The sequence below is a fragment of the Scylla paramamosain genome, chromosome 30 (genome assembly GCF_035594125.1).
Source record: "Scylla paramamosain isolate STU-SP2022 chromosome 30, ASM3559412v1, whole genome shotgun sequence".
NCBI classification, from domain to species: Eukaryota; Metazoa; Arthropoda; class Malacostraca; order Decapoda; family Portunidae; genus Scylla; species Scylla paramamosain.
Window position 1 is genome coordinate 16,701,615 of NC_087180.1, and position 20,000 is coordinate 16,721,614.

General features: G+C 42.3%; 2 protein-coding genes across 4 annotated transcripts in view; one reads left to right on the plus strand and one right to left on the minus strand.

Moving 5' to 3' along the window:
* The window catches only part of LOC135115936 (uncharacterized), a 186,746-nt gene that overhangs the window by 16,910 nt on the left and 149,836 nt on the right, over positions 1 to 20,000 (plus strand). For all 3 annotated transcript variants that reach the window (XR_010276110.1, XR_010276111.1, XM_064033082.1), the window contains one exon: positions 10,385 to 10,446. Coding sequence is in view for 1 of the 3 variants with exons in the window: in XM_064033082.1 (XP_063889152.1) it covers positions 10,398 to 10,446 (49 nt within the window). In the remaining 2 variants the exon portion in view is untranslated. Of the gene's footprint in view, positions 1 to 10,384; positions 10,447 to 20,000 lie in introns of those variants that run through there.
* LOC135115931 (homeobox protein engrailed-1-B-like) overlaps positions 19,783 to 20,000 on the minus strand; it is a 13,805-nt gene continuing 13,587 nt past the window's right edge. Inside the window, exon 2 of the mRNA XM_064033066.1 lies at positions 19,783 to 20,000. This exon is cut by the window's right edge and continues 2,009 nt beyond it. The gene's annotated coding sequence lies outside the window, so the exon portion shown is untranslated.

The following is a 20,000-nucleotide window of genomic DNA, read 5'->3' on the forward strand; positions in this document are numbered from 1 at the left end:
TAGGTGAGTCACTGTAATAACTGACACTCGAGCTACAAGTGTGAGCCATATTACTGTTACTGACTGCCGCCGCGCCGCCTCCATTATTGACGCCCCCAGAGAGAGAGAGAGAGAGAGAGAGAGAGAGAGAGAGAGAGAGAGAGAGAGAGGGGAAGAGTGATGGAGGAAAGATGAGATAAAAGAGATATTATGAGAAATGAGGAAATTCTCTTCTCTTCTCTTCTCTCTCTCTCTCTCTCTCTCTCTCTCTCTCTCTCTCTCTCTCTCTCTCTCTCTCTCTCTCTCTCTCTCTCTCTCTCTCTCTCATATCCTCATTTCCCAACAAACTTTACAATACAAACCTTAATTTTCTTTACCCTTTAAAAAAATCACATCCGTCTTTCACTTCCCTTACTCTGCCTGACCTCCGCCACATCCTCCTCCTCCTCCTCCTCCTCCTCCTCCTCCTCCTCCTCCTCCTCCTCCTCCTCCTCTCCTCCTCCTCTGCCGCAGCTGGTGTCTCATCCGTTCCATCTGGAGATTAAAGTCACTTAGATCCTCGCCTCCCGCGGCCACCTGACTGCCTAGTGTGTGTCGCCCTTGCCTCCTTCCGACCGCCGGCCTGACGAGGATGTTGATGGAGTGAGCAATGGTGACGGGGTGACGGGTGAGAGAGAGAGAGAGAGAGAGAGAGAGAGAGAGAGAGAGAGAGAGAGAGAGAGAGAGAGAGAGAGAGAGAGAGAGAGAGAGGGAGAGGGAGAAGGGAAGTTATGGGAATTTGTGGGTGTTTTTGTTTGTTTTTGTTTGATTCCTTGTTTTATTGTTGTTGTTGTTGTTGTTGTTGATTTTAGTTTTATTTAATTTCTTTATTGTCTGTATGTAAGTGTGTGTGTCCCGTCCTTCTCCTCCTCATCTTCCCCTTCCTTCTCTTCCTCTTCTCTCTCCTCTCTTCCCTTACACAGGAGTCAAAATACAGAAAACTTAATCGTTTCTCCTCATCTTCTTTATCCTTTTCCTCCTCGTCTTCTTCCTCCTCTTCTTTTTCATCCTCTTCCTCCTCTTCTCTCTCCTCTCTTCCCTCACAAGAGTCAAAATACAGAAACTTTACGACCCATTTTCTTCTTTATGAGGAGGAAAATTTTACACCCTTAAGCTCACCGCCATTATCTTCACCCCTTCACCTCTGCAGACCATTGGCATCCATTAATACTAAAACCTTAATAATGGGGAGGTTTACCGGGCGGGAATTCCCTGTCTTGCAGATTATCTTGAGGGTTCCCGTTTTCTATTTAGAGGTAAACACGTCATAATCGCTGCTTCAAGGGGCGACTTGCGTGTTTTATGGAGTTATTTTTGAGGTAATGCCTGTCTGTGTGTGTGTTTTTATGTGCGTGTGTGTGTGTTTGTCTCTCTGTCTGTCTGTTTGTTTGTCATTATGTAAAGAGCCATGATAAATGAATATATAAATAAACAAATGTACAAATAATAAAATGACAACTTTTCGGCTTTGCAAATTAAAATAAGGACAAAACGAAGAGAGAGAGAGAGAGAGAGAGAGAGAGAGAGAGAGAGAGAGAGAGAGAGAGAGAGAGAGAGAGAGAGAGAAATGAAGCAATACCAGATGAACCAGAAAAAAAAAAAAAACATATATAAAAACAATACTGCAGAAAGATGACACAAGCAGGAAGTAATGAAAGGAAAGCCCGTGGACTGACAGACTCGTGGGGAAAAAGATCAAACGAAACACGAAATACTGCCACATCCAAGAGAACTATCGCCGCAGGACGCTCGTAGAGTCGTAGAGTAATCCAGTGAGCCCCGACGATCAAAGAGAAGGAGACAAACACAGCGGCGAGGAGTCAGTCATTCTCTTTCCTCCTATGAAGTGCGAAGAGGGAGGAGAGAAAGGACACCGTGACACGAGAGGCACGAAAATTTAAATCACACAGGAGAGAAGAAAAGAAGAAAAGGAAAAGATGAAAATGGTTAAATAAGCAACTTTGAGACAGGCAATGGAGGACAAGGCAGGATAATGAGAAGGAAGAGGAAGAGGAGGAGGAGGAGGGGTGATGTAAAGTGCTAAAGGGAAGACTGATGAAAGGGAGAGGAAGAAAAAAAAAGATAATGAGGAGGAGGAGGGGGAGGAAGAGGAGGAGGTTAAGGTCCTCAAGAAAAGAGAGAAAACGGAGGAAAACGCAAAATATTGGGAAAACAAATAGAAAACGAGATAAGATGAGGTGCTGCAGCAGAGAGAGAGAGAGAGAGAGAGAGAGAGAGAGAGAGAGAGAGAGAGAGAGAGAGAGAGAGAGAGAGATAGTTAAACCAAAAATTACTCAAAAACAAATATAAAGCACAAAAACAAGAACCATAACTCACGAACAAGAATATGGAGAATAAGAAGAAGGGTAATAAAGAGGAAAGTAAGAAAGAAGAAGAAGAAGAAGAAGGAGGATTAAGCTGATAAAGAAGACGAAGGAAATCCGAATACGAAGAAGAACTAGAAGAAAAGTACAAGAAGAAAAAGGACAACGAAGAGGAGGACAATAATAAGAAGAACAAGGAGAAAAAGAAAACCCGAGGACGTGGAAGAACGAGAACAAGACCAAAAACAACAAGAATAAGAAGAAAAGTAAAATAGAGAGAAGAAGAAAACAAAAACGAGAAGAAGAAGAACAAAAACGAGAAGAAGAAGAAGAAGAAGAAGAAGAAGGATTAAGGCGCTAAACAAGACGAAGGAAGCCCAGACAAACCCACCAATTACTCATAGACTAAAACAAGCGAACTGTCAACGAGCGGCCGTCCTGACAGCGCCGTCCTCTAAATCAGAATAAAATCAGAGCCTGAAATTAAACCAAATTGCACCACTGGAAGGCGGCCTCCTGTGGGTCCCGGAGGAGGAGGAGGAGTAGGAAGAGGAAGAGGAGGAGGAGGAGGTCACATGCGATCTTCTCGTTAACATGGCCAGTAGATGGTGTAATCAGAAATATGGCCAATGAGAATTAGGAAGCAAGAGTCGTTTGCATGAAGATATTTCAGGATTTTCGACCTGTCATTACCTCGTTTTGGCCTTGGCGCGTGGAGAGAGAGAGAGAGAGAGAGAGAGAGAGAGAGAGAGAGAGAGAGAGAGAGAGAGAGAGAGAGAGAGAGAGAGATTGTAAGGCTAAATTAGCTGAGCCACTTTCGCGTATTTTCCAAGCTACTGATAAATAAGATTAGGAAAGAAAGTAAGAAAAAGAAAGGAAAAGGGAATTTATCTTTACTTATTATCTTTTTCTTTTTCTTTTATTCTATTTTCCCGGTTTTATTCTTTCCTGCCACTCTTTCTCTTCGCTTTTCTTTTTTTTTCCTCCTTACCTCCATTTTCTTCTTTTCTTGCTATTATCTGTATATCTTTTGGTTCCTTTTTTTCGTCCCTCTTTTTTTACCTCATTCTCCTCTTCTCATCTTCTTTTTCTCTCTCCTTCCTTTGCCTTACCTTCCCCTTCCTTTATCTTCCCTCCCACTAACCTTTCTCCAGTTCCTTCTCTTCCCCTCCCTTCTCCTTCCTTCTCGTTTCATTTTCTGCCATTCTTTCTCCTCCAATTCCTTCCTCTCTCTTCCCCCTTCCTCCTCATTTCATTTTCCTCCCATTTTCCCTCTCATTCTCTTCTGCACCCCTTTCTTACTCGTCTCATTTGCACCCATCACCTCCTCTTTATTCTATTCCTTTCTTCCTCTCGTCCTCCTTCTCCAGCTGCCTCCCGTCGCCTGCTCCGGTTCTAGACAAGAGTGGATTAGGGTGAAATGATTGCGTCTGATCCAGTGCCTTATAGAAACAGGATCCCAGGCGACATAAATTTCTTGTTTCCAGAGGCGGGTAGAGTTACCGACGTTTAGGGAGAGGAGGAGTTGAGGAAACGCATCGTATCTCAGATCGCGTTGTGCTTTGGAAGTGTAGAATACCTCACATTTATCTCCTGCCTTATTGTTAGACGTAAACCGGCGCTACACGGCCCGGTCTCTGTGCCGCCTTTCCCGTCCGGCCCTTCTCTCTCTCTCTCTCTCCGTCTCTCTTTCTCTCTCTTTCTCCTTCCCTGCCTGCCTCGCTTTTATGGATTTTTATATTTCCTGGTGTTGACGTGGGTTTTTATTCTATCTGGCGGGAGTGAAAGTGTTCTCGTGGGTGGTAGGTTTATGGGTATAGATGAACCTGCTTCTCTGTGTCTGTGTGTATGTGTTGGAGAGAGAGAGGAGTGGGGTAGTTGGTGTGTTTGTGTGTGTGTGTGTGTGTGTGTGTTGGGGAGCGAGAATGAGTTCCACACGTATTTATGTTGCGTGGAAGTATAATTACGTGAGTGTCAGGAGAGACTGTTATATTCCCGGATTACAACAATAGCATAATGGATTAATAGATACAAAAAAGAACGGAGGAAAGAAAAGAAGAGAAAAAGTTAATGTCCTCCGAGGCAGCAGCGTCGTTTCTTGTCCTGCATTTAAATAAAGAAAACTCCCGAGCCTGGCGATGTTTATGAGCGCCATTATTTACAGATTAGAAAATAAAAACAACTACTACACAAGTGGCGTTGAAATTAATCACGTTGCGCCATAATGTGCTGTTTACATTTCGCCACCACACACACACACACACACACACACACACACACACACACACACACACACACACACACACACACACAAGCACTGAACGGGAACTATCTTAAAAGTGAATCTAACTACATATACCTTTCCTTTGAGCTGAAATCGCTTCCACAGCCTCCTCCTTCTCCTCCTCCTCCTCCTCCTCCTCCTCCTCCTCCTCCTCCTTGAACATAACCCGGACGCACGTTGTCGCCTCAATAAACTTTTCCGCACCTGCACCACAGCCCCCGTAAATTCGTGTCTCTTTGCAGGGGCGTGTCGGAGGAAGAGAGGCGAGGAGAGGAGGAAGGCAGGAGGGAATAAGAGAAGAAGAGAGGAAGAGAGAGAGAGAGGGAGAGTAGTGCCTGGCTGCTGCAACACTACCCCGCGTCAATAACTAACTGAGATGGTCGCTATGAAGAGCCTTGCAAGCACCGCCAGGCCCTCAGAGCGAAGGCACTGAAGGAGATCTTTACTCTTTATCACTGCAAGACGGTGTTCGCGGCTCTCACGGCGGGTTAGTTTCGCTTCTTTATTGCGCCTCGACTCCTCCTCCTCCTTCTCCTCCTCTAACCCTCTCCTCCTCAGCAGTTCCCAGCCATGTGCATCAAAGGGGAAACCTCCGCCAAAACTAACTTCCCGTATCAAAATCGTGGTGTCAGGTAAAGTTGAGGTCACGCAAAATAGATTCCTCTAACTGGACGATTTGTCACGTAACACTCCAGCGAGGTGCGGCAAGAGTAACAGGGCCACGCAGCGCTTCAGGAGATGAGTGAGTGGGGGAAATCGGCGGAGTCTCTCAGTTTCCGAAGGCGTAGCGAGCAATATGGCAGCGAGGGGTGAAGCTTTCGTCTTTAAATCGTTCCTAGTTAATCATCGGATCCGCTTGTCGTGCATTGTAAAGTGAGAAGGGAAGGGCGGGGTTTGTGTGGATGGGTGTGAATGGGTGTGGTGGGTGGTGTCAGTGATGTGCAGCGGGTCAGTGAAACCTCATTTGTCGTTTAATAAGCAAAGGCACGAAGGTAATGTGTGTGATTGAGGTGACTGAGTATCGTGTTAGGATCACCATCACTGTGCCGCTTGTGACACCATACACCGCCTCCCTTGCCTTGCCAGTCACCAGTCACCAATCACCAGTAAAAAATAATCACATCAAAATTTAAAATACAGGTAAAATTCACATCCGTTTTCTCCTCTCTCTCTCTCTCTCTCTCTCTCTCTCTCTCTCTCTATCTCTCTCTCTCTCTCTCTCTCTCTCTCTCTCTCTCTCTCTCTCTCTCTCTCTCTCTCTCTCTCTCTCTCTCTCTCTCTCTCTCTCTCTCTCTCTCTCTCAGTGTCCTAATACTCGTATATGAATCCCTCCATTCTCTTTCCCCTTAACAATCACCCTTTACCCCCTCCATTCCTCCTCACCTTTACCTCCCGGAGCCTCCATTTCCTCCCTACTCCTTTTGCTCCCTCCCTTCCGTCCCTTCCCCCCCCCCCCCACGCTGCCCGCCACCGCCCCCTCCTGGCCAAGAATGCCATTAGATGGATAAAGAGAAGACACGGGTTTGTACTCTTGTCATCACAGGTAAGATTCCTCACATGCCAGCACCTGCCAGCCCACCCACACCTGTAGCTGACCCACACCTGAACTCACCCACCTATCCACCCATCCAACCATCTGCCAACCCATCCATTCACTCGCATATACATTTAAAGTTTTTTTGTATGTTTTTGTCTGATTTCCAACTTTTTCGTTCATATATTCATCAGTTCTACATCTCAGTTCGCACACCTGTGATTTCTTTGGTGAGATGTTAAGGTCATTGATGGGGTGTTTTGTACTAGTGGTAATAAGAAGAGGAGGAAGAGCAAGAGGAGCAGGAGAACATAAACCACAATCATTATCACCACTACTACAAACAACAATAATACTACCACCACCACCACCACCACCACCACCACCAACGCACACACACACACACACAGAAAAAAAAAAAAACAGAAAACAAGAAAACTCAACACCTCACACCCTCACCACCACTACCTTCACCACCACCACCACCACCACCACCACATTTACCAATCCATTCTTTTATTGCGACAAGGTGGGCCCCCGCGTCGCCATATTGCCCGACCCTCCCTCGCTTCCTGCATAGAAATGAAGGCTAAATGTAATCTAAATTGTTTTATGGGTGTTTACTTAAGAAAGCGACGCTCCGCCCCATCTTTTCCTTTGGTAATTCTCTCCGCGCGTAAAATTGAACATATACATACGCATTTACACGGATGAGAATACATACACACACACATACACACAAACAGACACACAGACACACACACACGCGCACGTACATACATACATACACCCTCCCCGCTGGGTTTTATGCATACACGGTTACACACACGCACATGCGCACCCCCTGTGTGTGTGGATGTGCATACGGAATTGGAAGGATTTGCAACGACGTGCGCTCGGAAGTACAAGAAGGAATACATATAGGCGTGTTATGTAGCGCACGATTACATATGTGTTCACTCAAGTCTTTCCTTATACACAGATGCAGGCAGGAACTCGCACACAGACTGATGGACGAGCTGGGGGCAGGGAGGGTGAGTGTGGGAGGGATGGTGTTAGAAAGAGAGGGAGGTGGAAGGAAATAGAGAGTGGAGGAGGTTAGAGATGGAGGAAGTTAGAGAGAGAGAGAGAGAGAGAGAGAGAGAGAGAGAGAGAGAGAGAGAGAGAGAGAGAGAGAGAGAGAGAGAGAGAGAGAGAGAGAGAGAGAGAGAGAGAATGATAGGCATCTAGACAAAGTGACAAACAGATACACACACACACACACACACACACACACACACACACACACACACACACACACACACACACACACACACACACACCCTATCCGTTTATGTGGATCCACAAACTTAAATAAAAATAATGATCATAGTGAATAAACTCAATAAAACTAAGATACAGGATCAGAATGTATAAAAATAATGAAGGTTTGTAAATAAGATGCGTAGGATTTTAACTAAAGGCTTTCAACTTTACAACCAAAGAATATTAGACACAAAATAACAAACTGAACCAAAAATACTTAGGGAAGATTAAAAGATTCAAAATACAGTCACGATAAACTCCAACAAGATTACACAAAGAGTAAAGAAAAGACAAATCATCACAAAATATTCAACCCTATGAAGCCGAACAAAACCGAACCGAGCTAAATCTAACTTAAACTAACCGAACCTAACCGAACTGAACCGAACCAAATCAACGACCGCAAACTCACAAACAGACCCTCAAGAACCGGAACCGTAACACGAAGAAAACGAAACCATAACAAAACGAGACAAATTGCAAAGGACCCAAGAGGCGACCTTGAGGAACCGCACCTCCCAGGACCTCTTGTGACCCGCGGAGGAGGAGAAGATTTGGGGGGTCTTCCTGCCCAGGTGTTGAGTCAGTCACTCACCTGTCCGGGCTAATTACACACCCGCGCCGCATTACGTAAGATTCAAGCTTTGTGGCACGTTTCCTAATTATTTTAAGAGAAAGAGACGAGTAATGAACGGGGGAAATATTTCTCGTCTTGAACCAAATACGAATTTTTGTGGTAGAAATTTGGAGATTCTTGGATGAATCTTTAAGTGGAGAAGCCCATTACTCTTGCGCTAAATACCGAGTTTGGGGCTTGAAATCGGTGAGTTTTGAGGGGAAAATGCGATATTCTTTACAGAAAGATTATAATGTAAAAGTTATTAATGAATTATCCACCGCACGAGAGAGAGAGAGAGAGAGAGAGAGAGAGAGAGAGAGGAGAGAGAGAGAGAGAGAGAGAGAGAGAGAGAGAGAGAGAGAGGGGGGGGATAGAAAATTGTATACATGAAAATTATAATATCCAGTGTTTTTCTAGTTTCTTTTCTCTATTTAACATTTATTAGATAACATAAACGATCTTCTTATAATTCAAACAATGCATATTATTACAGAACAAGAATGCGAGGGAAAAATTTGCCAAAAAATAGAGGAAATTACAATAAAGGAGGAAGAACAAAAAAAATTACAGCACAGAAAGGAGGAAAGAAGGCAGGAAGGAAGGAAAAAAGAGCACAACCACCGGAGAGGGAAAAAGCATAAGGAAAAATAAAAAAAAGCAGGAAGAAAGGATGGAAGGAAGAAAGGCAGAAAAAGAAAAGTATGACTGCCACAAAGAAAGAAGGAAAGAAGAAAAAGGAAGGACGAGAGAATAGCAAAAAAACAACAAACATGAAAAAAATTAACAGCTCAGAAAAAAAAAGAAAGGAAAGAAAATAAAAAAAAGACCATAATCAACAAAAATAAAGAACGAGAGAAAGAAAAGAAGGAAGAACACAAGAAAAAAGAAAAGAAAGAAAGAAGAAAAGGAAGGAGGGCAAGAGAATACCAAGACTATCGCACTCGTAACAAACACTGCAACAGGAAACAACGAAATGTAACCGAACTGTAACCTTTATCTCCTTGCGCTGTCACATTACGATCACCGGCCTTGTTAACTCCTTATGGAATGCAATTACTACGAGAGGTTCTGTAATTACCCCTTCACAGCCCATTACTGAGGCCATAACCATGAATATTGCTGTGCTGGGCGAGTCCCGCTGTGTCATGGCGGGGGGAAGTGGAATAGGGAGGAGCATTAAACAGTGGAATAAGGAAGGGGGTGAGGGTAGGAGGAGGTGGAAGGGGGTATACAGGAAGATTAGTATAAGGTGCAGGATAAGGTGTTGTAAAAGTGTAGTTTGTAAAGGATTAGGTGACTCAGTTATTTTATTTTTTTTTTTATAGCGAGTGCAGAGTGATTTATCAAGGGGGTGGTGTGAATGTACGTGTGCGTGTGTGTGTGTGTGTGTGTGTGTGTGTGTGTGTGTGTGTGTGTGTGTGTGTGTGTTGGGGGTGGGGGGCTGTGTGGCTATTCAGTTGTCCATCTATGTCTGTGTCCTCGATTCATCACAAACAAACTGACATACACACGAACAAACACATGCTTAAAAAGGCGTTAGATAAAAGAGTAACTAGAGGCAGGAGGTGTAACACAGAGGCAGGTGTGTGTAGCGACAGGTGTGACAGAGGGCGGCGGACAGGTGTAGTGGCGGGCCATGCTTCACGCGACACACGGGACCCGCCTAATGTGGCCATAAGTCACCTGGGAGACGCCTCATTAGCACCTCGCCGACACCTGTGATGGAAACCTGATTTACGGGGTGGCCGGCGGGAGGGTGTTTAGGAAGGAACAACCTGAGGGAGTAACAGTAATGATAATGGTAATAAATAAAATGATAATGCTAACAGTCTCCTTCATGTAACTTTGGATTCCTTTCAGACTGTCTTCTTAAGGGACTGGTAATTTCAATGGACTTTTTTTTTTCTTCTTCTTTTCTTTTAATGAATATAATGATAATGCTGAAAATAACCTACAAGATACTTAATATAATTTTGACCTACTACCAGACTGTCTTCTTAATTAAAGGACTGGTAATTGCAATGGACTTTTTTTTTTTCTATTTAAACCTCTCTTTAAATAAATATAATGATAATGAGAACAACAACCTGTAAAATACTTAATATAAGCTTTGACCTTCTCTCAGAATGTCTTCTTAACGGACCGGTACATTCAATGAGCCTTTTTTTCCTCCAGTTTTGTTGTTGATAGATAAAAAAACTGTCTTACATTAATGAACGAGTAATACTTAATAGAATATAATGTTGACACTTTCTCTGCACCTTCACCTCGCCGTCAGTCACTTTCCTTCCTTCTTTCAGGGTCAGTGTCTTCATGAACGGCGTGGGGAGGACACAGACCAACGTTAGGCGAGCAGCTTGTGGTGAGTGTGGCCTTAGTTCAATTTTTTTTTTTATTCATTTGTTAAGGTGTTTATTTATTTATTTATTCATTCCTTTTCTTGTACATGCACTGATTTATTGTTGTTAATGATGATGATGATAATGATGATAATTCTCTCTCTCTCTCTCTCTCTCTCTCTCTCTCTCTCTCTCTCTCTCTCTCTCTCTCTCTCTCTCTCTCTCTCTCTCTCTCTCTCTCTCTGCACTACACTACAAATGTTATAGGTTACCTGAAACACACTTATTATTCACTCTCGCATGTGTGTGTGTGTGTGTGTGTGTGTGTGTGTGTGTGTGTGTGTGTGTGTGTGTGTGTGTGTGAAAATGTTTATTAATAACTATAGAAAGTCTCAAAAAAAAAAAAACAATCTCATGTATAAACAAATATAAAACAAATGTAGAGATAAATGAGAAAAAGAGACAAAAACAGGAAGAAGGAGAGTAAAAGTAAGGGGAGAGGAAGGTCAGAGAGAAGAAATAAGAGATAAAAGAGAGGGAGGAGATAAAGGAAGCAGGGAGAGAGGGAGAACGGGGGAGATAAAAAGGAAAAGAGAGAGGGAAGGGGGAAGGGGAGAGGTTAAAGGTATGGGAGAGGAAGGGAGAGTTTGGGAGAGTGCAGACGACTCCTGTATGTATCTGGTCTCTCTCTCACACACAGACACACACACACACACACACACACATACACACACACACACACAATGGTAAGGTAGTCTGTACGTGCGTGAGAGGTTAATAATGTTATAATTCTTAGTCTCTGTTTACATGTGCGTGGGAAAGAGAGAGAGAGAGAGAGAGAGAGAGAGAGAGAGAGAGAGAGAGAGAGAGAGAGAGAGAGAGAGAGAGAGAGAGAGAGAGAGACTATCCGTTCAACATTTCATCATCATTATTAATTATAGAATATCTCCTCATATTCCTTTATGATTCAACTAACACGAAATATTCTCGCACATTTATTTGATTCTTTAATGCAAGAATGATGGAAGCAGGTGAGTGTTGTTATGCTTACTGAGTGGCCTGTTTACATTGTCCATATCCTTGGTGAGTGGCCGGTTCGCTCCCCTATGTCCTCTTAGTGACATTGAAAGAGAGAGAGGGGGGGGCGTTACACCTTTATTCTAATCAATACATTATTTATTTTTTTTTTTTTTACCTTTTTCATGATATTGAATTAAAATTTCTCACACTCGCTGTTATTCATATTAATGTCTTTTTTTGGAGTGTCATGTAGCGTCTCTCTCTCTCTCTCTCTCTCTCTCTCTCTCTCTCTCTCTCTCTCTCTCTCTCTCTCTCTCTCTCTCTCTTTCTCTCTACTAAGCCCCTCACTCTTCCTTTGTTGCACCTTCATATTCTTTCTTTCAGTCCCTGCCACGCCCTCCCAGGCCATCCAGCCACTTCCAGCTCCTTCCCTTCCTCCCCCTTCCCCTCACCCCCTCACCCCCTGATCTCTGTACCTCCTCGACCATCTCAGGTTCAATAATCAGGACACGACGGCTGACCACTTCGTAATCGTCACCGTCCCTAATAAAGTCACTCTTAATCGCTTTATTGAACGCTTCGTTGGCTTTTCACGTAATAAAGCAATTGGCGGAACCTGCAGGGAGCCGCCAGGGGAAGGGACGCGAAGGAGCAAGGTAAAGGTGAAGAAGGTAAGGGTCTTTTCAGGGTTCTTTTCTCTTGTCTTCTCTCGGTTACCTGTGCTCCGATACGCTGCGTCTTAACTGTTGTGGTTGCCTTGTGTGTTTGTTTACCTGGCTTGCGGTTGTGTTGTGCCCTTTGGAGTTGGGTTTGTTTGTGTGGTGATGTTAAGGTTTTTTTTTTTTGTGTTATAATGAAGGTAAGAGATTTTTATTATTATTGTTATTATTATTTTCACGATTTACATAAAGGGACACAGCTCATAATCAGTGATGAACTAGACGCACTCAATTTCAAAACGCAAAGACATTACAGAACATCATAAAACATAACACTATATATATCATACTATAGTCATCAATAAACGCAACACTAAGAGAAAGATCACCATTATAACAACACCAGCATCACCACAACACCATTCACAACACCACAAGACTCCCATCACCACCACAACACCAGTATCACTTCCACCACCACTACAGCCCTACTAGCACACATCCATCACCACCTCCACCACCACAACACCACAACAAAAACACCAACACACCTACACAAACCTTTCCAACCTTCAGTTAGTTACGTACAATACTAAATAAGGCTTCCTGTCTCCCACCTGTCCCTTACTGAGCTTCCACGTTCCATGCTATGCTCAAGCCTTCTAACAGTACTTCATCTCTGTCTGTCATTGCATAGACTTCAAAACTATCACGTGACTCCCTTCTCTCAGTGGCCCGTATTCAGAAACGCTTCCCTCTTTCTCCACCACTATTTTCAAAGGCCACAGAGATGAATTCCCGGGTTTTCGAGAGTGTTTCTTCCGTTAATAATGTAGAATTCTTGTTTATCTGTCACTAGAACCGCAAAAACAGCCTTAAAAATCCGTGTCACTTCAAATGGAGCGTTTTGAATTGCTGAAGTGCGGCGCAGAAGTGTTTCAGAAAATGTACATTAGATCCTTGCGTTTCCCTTTCTCACACCGCCAGCAGATCACTCAAGTATCATTTCCTATTGTGTTTTCATGGTACAGTAAGTCACAGAAGCGTTATAAGACGAAAACGTGACTCGAGAAGGTATAGTGACGAGAAGTCTTAAAAGAAAACGGGTGAAGGTGTGACGGCAGTGCGCAGGCCAAGCATCATAAGGTAAAGAGAAGATCTGCTGCCTACTCACTCAGTCTGACGAAGGTGTAATATTTATTCTGTCTCCTTGCTTATCTCTCAGCGAAGGAGGGAAGTGATCTGTTAGTTACAACGGGGAGAGACAGAGAGAGAGAGGAAGGGGGACTAGGGGAGGGAGAGCTAGTGGGGAGAGGGGACAGAGGCAGTTGTTACGTTTAGAGATAAGACGAAGGAAGGCAAGGGACTGAAGAGAGAGGCAAGGCAGGGTTGTCAAGATGCGCTGCCCGTGAACCGTATTAGGACCCCTCGTTGTTACCTATAGGAAGAGAAACACGACCCCCATTGCATGTCTTCTGTATCCGCGACCATCATGCACTGACTTACCCACCCGCCGCCCGTCATGCAATATTTGGCTTGCACGCGCATGAATCTTGGGAGGAAAAAAAAAAAAAAGTGAGAAAGATACATGAGTGAGAAAAAAGACCGAGTTGATTAATTTTTGAGATTTTTCACCCTTGTCTTGTACACGAATATGTCGAGACGCTTGCTAAGGATACTAGTGTGTGTGTGTGTGTGCGAGTGTGCGAGTGTGTTCTTTAGAATGCTGGCAAGACAACAGGGAATATATATACGAGATAATGTAGTGAGATTATGCAACACAATATACTGCGAGGAAACACCAACACAGCAGCAGTATATCGAAGTGGCTTTATCGTCATTATTATTGTTGTGTTCTTTATTGGTGCCTTTACTAATAAGGTGTGAATAAATCTGCCTATGTGAGTTAGGACGCCAGTGACCCTCCTCCCTCCTTACTCTTTCTCTTCCTCCTCCTCCTCCTCCTTCTTCAAGTAACTGTTGTGAGAGACGAGAGGGAGCCATAAAGGGAGGGTTTTAAGGGGAAAGGGAAGGGGGGCTTGGAGAAGGGAAGGTTCGGGAGGCTGAGGAAGTTAAGGAAATGGGAGCGTTTGATGGAAGGGGAGTCTGGAAAGTGAGGAAAGATTTAGGAAAGAGAAGATGGAGGATAGAGAAGAGAAGGAGGACACGGAGAAAGATAGAAAGAGGTGAAACACAGGAGATGACCTATTGGTAAAGCACACACACACACACACACACACACACACACACACACACACACACACACACACACGCACACGCACACGCATTAATCACGCACATGAGTCTTCGTCACGCTGTAATGTTGACAGATCCACATTTTCACGGTGTAGACAGGAAGACGTGAAGCGTGAGTGGCATTACGAGGCGGGAGGAGGAGGAATTTAAGGGAGAAAATATTGTAGAAAAATTAGAAAGGGAGGAAGGGGAGGAATCTTGCTACTTTCTCCCTATGCATCTGTTTTCATCACTAATCTTCCCTTTTGCCCTTTTTTTTTTATCTATTTCTACTTTCTCTTTTATCATTCTGTCTCTTTCTTTTTCGTCTTCCTGCATCTTCTCTTAGTCTGCTGCTTTCTTTTTTTTTTTTTTACTTCTAGTGTCTTCTTTCTTTCCTTTTCCTTTTTAATCTCTACCGTTTTCTCTACTATCTTTTATTTCATTTTCATTGTTTCACCTAAGTCTTCTTTCACTTCTGTTGCTCTTCCACATTCTCTTCTTTTTAATTGGTCTTTTCTACTTTTTATCTCTCTTTCCTTTCTTCTTCTTCCATTCCTTTCAAACTGTCCTCTTCTGTTCTCTGTTATTCCCTTTTTTCCATTCCCCTCTTCTCCTTTTACTCGTTTTTCCTTTGTTTTATCAATTTATAATCATTCTTTACATTTAATTCGTCACTATCACCCCTTTCCTCCCTCCCTACTCCCTTTTGCGTCCCCATTCACCCTTTCCTTCCCCCTCTTCCTCTCTTTCACCCTCCTCCTCTCCCTCTCTCCCCACCCGTGCCGCTCTGTCAATTTTGGCGTTATCGGCCGTGGTGGGGAGAGGGGAGAGGGGGGGACGCTGCACGCTACTCCTACATCACTCACTCACTCACCCACCCTCTCACTTCCTCATTCTCACCTACAGTACAAAGTCCCTCCCTCACTCACTCCATCATTCTTTCACTCCTCACTCACGGATTTTGATACCCACCTCACTCTCTTCTGCGGTAATGCTTTTGATCGATCACTCTCTCATTTGCTGACTCACTGACTTACTCACGCACACATGCATCCACTCACTCACTCACTCACTCACGCTAAGTCAGCCGCGTTTTCTCTCTGTCATTCATTCATTCATATTTGTTGCAGTTTTGTTCGATTTCCCGTCTATGCATTGATTTTTTTTTATGGAGCTTTTAATTTATTTATTCATTCATTCTTGACTCTCTTTTTAGTACTGGCTGATTCATTCATTCACTCACTTTTCTCTTATTTATCTCTATTACCTGATTTGTACACATCCTTCAGTTGTTGTTCTCTCTTCTCCATTCCTCTCGTTCGTATTTATTCACTCCCAGTCCAAGAGAAGGAAAGAAAGAAGGCAAGAGGAAGGAGAAGGAAGAAAAGAAGAGAATAAACAACACAAAAAAGATGCACATTTCCCTCTTTGTTGCTGTCATTCTCCTATTCTCCTCTCTCCCAAAACTCCTCCTCCTCCTCCTCCTCCTCCTCTACTATTGTCACTGGAAGCACCGGGAGATTCACTGTATCCTCGCGTTACTCGGCCCACAACAACTTAACTTCTATCATGCCTCCTCCGCCTGTCGCACACACCGAGCCGTTTACCGCCCGCGATTGAGAAACAGATGGCCGTGAAGACCTTGGGTGAAGCATACGGTTTTGCTCTTTTGCTCAGGTGTTGTGGTTGTTTTTGTCCCTCCTCCTCCTCCTCCTCCGCCTCCTGCTCCTCCTCCTCCTCTTCCTTCTTTTGCCCATTTTTTTTTTTTTTTTTTTTTAGTTATGTATTCTGATTTTTTTCTTTTCTTTATCCTTTTGTGTTATGTAACTTCGTGATGTTGGGGAGTTTTCTTTTATTTTTTTACGTTTGCATGTTTTTTTTTTTATGTATCTAGATTTTTTTTTGTTTTTTGTTTTTATGTGTGTATGTGTGTGTGTATATGTGCGTGTGTGTGTGTGTGTGTGTGCGTGTGGTTGGGTGGGTGTACATTTAGCTGCACCACACACACACACATATACACACACACGTGGCCATTTCGTTCATGTCGCCTCATTTATCTCCTTCCCTCTCCGCCCCGCCCCGCCCCGCCCCTTGGGTTACCACGGGGCGGCTTTTCCCCTCTCAAAATCAGACACATATTCTTCCTCTTTGGCTGTCAGTAATTCACGTTCTTTAATTTCGTATATAGGAAGAAAAATTAATCTCCCTTTTTGTTATTTTTTTACTTTATCACTGATTTTTTTCCTTTTATTTTTTTCTCTTGTAGATTTTTTAAAATTATATACATTCTTTTCTTTTTTTTTCTCTTTGTTTTCTTGTTATCAGTCTGTCTTCTTACAGCTTGGTTTATTGATAAAATTTACTCTTGACAAACTTTTTTTCTATTTTTTTTTCATTTTACGTTTTTTTTTTTTTTGCATTTTTCTTTCATTATTTACATTCTCGCCTTAGTTTTTTAGTCTTTTACGTAATTATTCTGTCTTGTAGTCCCTCAGTTTATTCATCAAATTCAACTTTATTCAAGCATTTCTCACCATTTTTCATGTAATCTTGTTTTCCTACATTTTTTCCCCTTTGCACTTTTTTTTTCATTATTTACTTTCTCACCTTTGATCTGTGTGTGTGTGTGTGTGTGTGTGTATGTGTGTTTTTTCTCCCTTGTACCTTTGGCTCACTCGTGAAATTGTAGTGGCGTGTTGTCTTTTACGTACAAGCGCTGCTCTTTACCTCCTCGTCTAAACATCCATAATAACCATGAGAACCGTAACACGTCTCACATTCCCCGTCCTTCATCCTCATCATTTCCTAGGAACCCGAGTAGAATAAATAATGATAACAAAAAAAAAGAAAACTGGGCTTTTTTTTTATTTTCTTATTTTTTTCATGTCCACCCGACCTTTATTTACCCACATTGAGCTTGCCGTAACTTTCCCCAGCCATATTTAAGCCCCACAAATCAAACGGCTTGTGACGTGCGGCCCAGACCTTCCTTGTGTTACCCTCTCGTGGTGATGGCTTAGAAACCACCCACCACTTCTCCCTGCCTCGCCTCTTCCCACCACGCGTTAGCACTTCGTCACCAGCCTGTCAGAGCCCCTCACGCACCGTCAGGGTAAAGGCAGGGTATATTAGAAGGTACCGCTAGCTTGTGTCAATAGCGGGTTAAGTTTCATTGACCTCTAACGTAGGTTTGTGTGTGTGTGTGTGTGTGTGTTTCATGTAGGATAACGAAAGGTGTATGAAGTGGGTGGTAGAAGGAATGTTGTGTTGTCTGTGTTCCTAGAATAGTTAAACAGGTGATATGTTTGCTGAATACTACCAATTGAATGTGTGATGTCTTTTGTCTTTATTGATTTATTGATTTTACTTATTTATTTTTGACTTGTCCGATGGTTCTCTGTTACTTTTACGTGGTAGTGTCATTGTTACTCCTGTACCTTGCTGCTGTCTTCATTTTTCACTGTTACTTTCATGTCTTATTTTTAGCATTATATCTTACTGTTACCTCTATCTTACCTTGGCTCTGTATCTTACCGTTGCTTTTGGATCTTACTGTTACCTCTATGATTTACTGTTATTGCTATTACTTATGCGTGTACTGTTACTTCTAATCCTCACTATCACTTAAATATCTATCTATTACTTCTATTTACTTTTATTTCCAACCCTCACTCATTTTCACGTCTTTCTGTTACTTCCATGACTTAATGTTGCTGGCATGTCTTATTGGCCCTTATTGCTCCCTCGTCTTACTGTCACTACCGCGTCTGTCTGTCCCTTTCACGTCGGTGTTGCTTGGCGGTGATTTGTCTTGCGTCTTGTTGAGGTGTTGTAATATTTAAAGAACAGAATATCAGGTCTTTCCTTCCAATCTATAAATCAATGACTGGGATCTGTCGTTTTTTTACTTGTTTTCCTTCTGTTTTCTTCTTTTTTTTTTCTTTCTCTTTATATTGTGTTGTGGTTTTCCTTTCCCTTTCTGTGTATTTATTTTTGTTTACTTTATCTTTCCCTTTTCTTTATTTTTTTACTGTTTTCTTTGTTCTTTTTCCTTGCTTGATACTTTCCTGTGGGTTATTTTGTTTTTCTTTTTTTTTCGTGTCCTCTGCTGTCTTCACTTTCTTATTCGTTATTTTTTTTCTTTTCCTATTCGTCTCTCTCTCTCTCTCTCTCTCTCTCTCTCTCTCTCTCTCTCTCTCTCTCTCTCTCTCTCTCTCTCTCTCTCTCTCTCTCTCTCTCTCTCTCTCTCTTTCTCCCTCCTTCGGCCTTCATGAAACGGCGGTCGCTTCACATATTTAAAAAGAATAATATTTTATCTTTTTTTTTTTCCTTTCTATGAATATGAAAACAAATTATGACAGTCCAGCCTTTGATACGAAATTTAGAGTTTTTTTTTTTTTGCAAAAGTGCCCTTGTCAATTTTAAGTGCAGGGTGCATCTCATTATTATTATTATTATTATTATTATTATTATTATTATTATTATTATTATTATTACTTTTATTATTATATCAGTCAGGATTTGACGGAATACAAACAAGTATATTTTCGCAGCAAACACAACTTTAGCTGTTCACAAGAGTAAAAAAAAAGAAAATATGTAAATCTGACTGAGTGGTAGTAAGATTTTATATTCACACGCTGATATTGATACAGTAACAGTAGCCTTGTTAGTTCACACACACACACACACACACACACACACACACACACACACACACACAGTAATAAAACCCTTCAGAAAACGTGATGGAGATTCTAATATATTCCTGTCAATATTAGTCACGTCCTTGTTTTGTTTAATAATCCTTGTAAAAGAAAGCAACATAACAACAAACCCTTTCTTTTATAAGGTAACACAAACACACAAACCCTTTCTTTTATAAGGTAACACATACACAAACATACAAACCCTTTCTTTTATAAGGTAACACAAGCACACAAACCCTTTCTTTTTATAAGGTAACACAAGCACACAAACCCTTTCTTTTATAAGGTAACACTCACAAACATACAAACCCTTTCTTTTATAAGGTAACACAAGCACACAAATCCTTTCTTTTATAAGGTAACACAAACACACACACACACACAAACCCTTTCTTTTATAAGGTAACACAAACACACACACACACACACACACAAACCCTTTCTTTTATAAGATAACACAAACACACACACAATCCCCTTCATTTATAAGGTAACACAGACACACACACACACATACAAACCCTTTCTTTTATAATGTAACACAAACACACACACACAAACCCTTTCTTTTATAAGGTAACACAAACACACACACACACAAACCCTTTTTTTTATAAGGTAACACAAGCACACAAACCCCTTTCTTTTATAAGGCAACACACACACACACACACACACACACACACACACACACACACACACACACACACACAAGAGGGATACAAAACCAGTATTTAAAGAAAAAGTCATTATTTATTGGACGACACAGACATATAAATAATTTAAAACATGATATTTATATACATCGTATGAATACTATAGATCCGTAATATACACTATGTACAGCACACGAGACACGAGCCGGGCGGTGAACTGCGAACTACCCAACTGCGCCGCGTCGTGTCTCTCGGAAACGTAACGGATTGACTGAGGTAAAAATTAAGGGCTAAT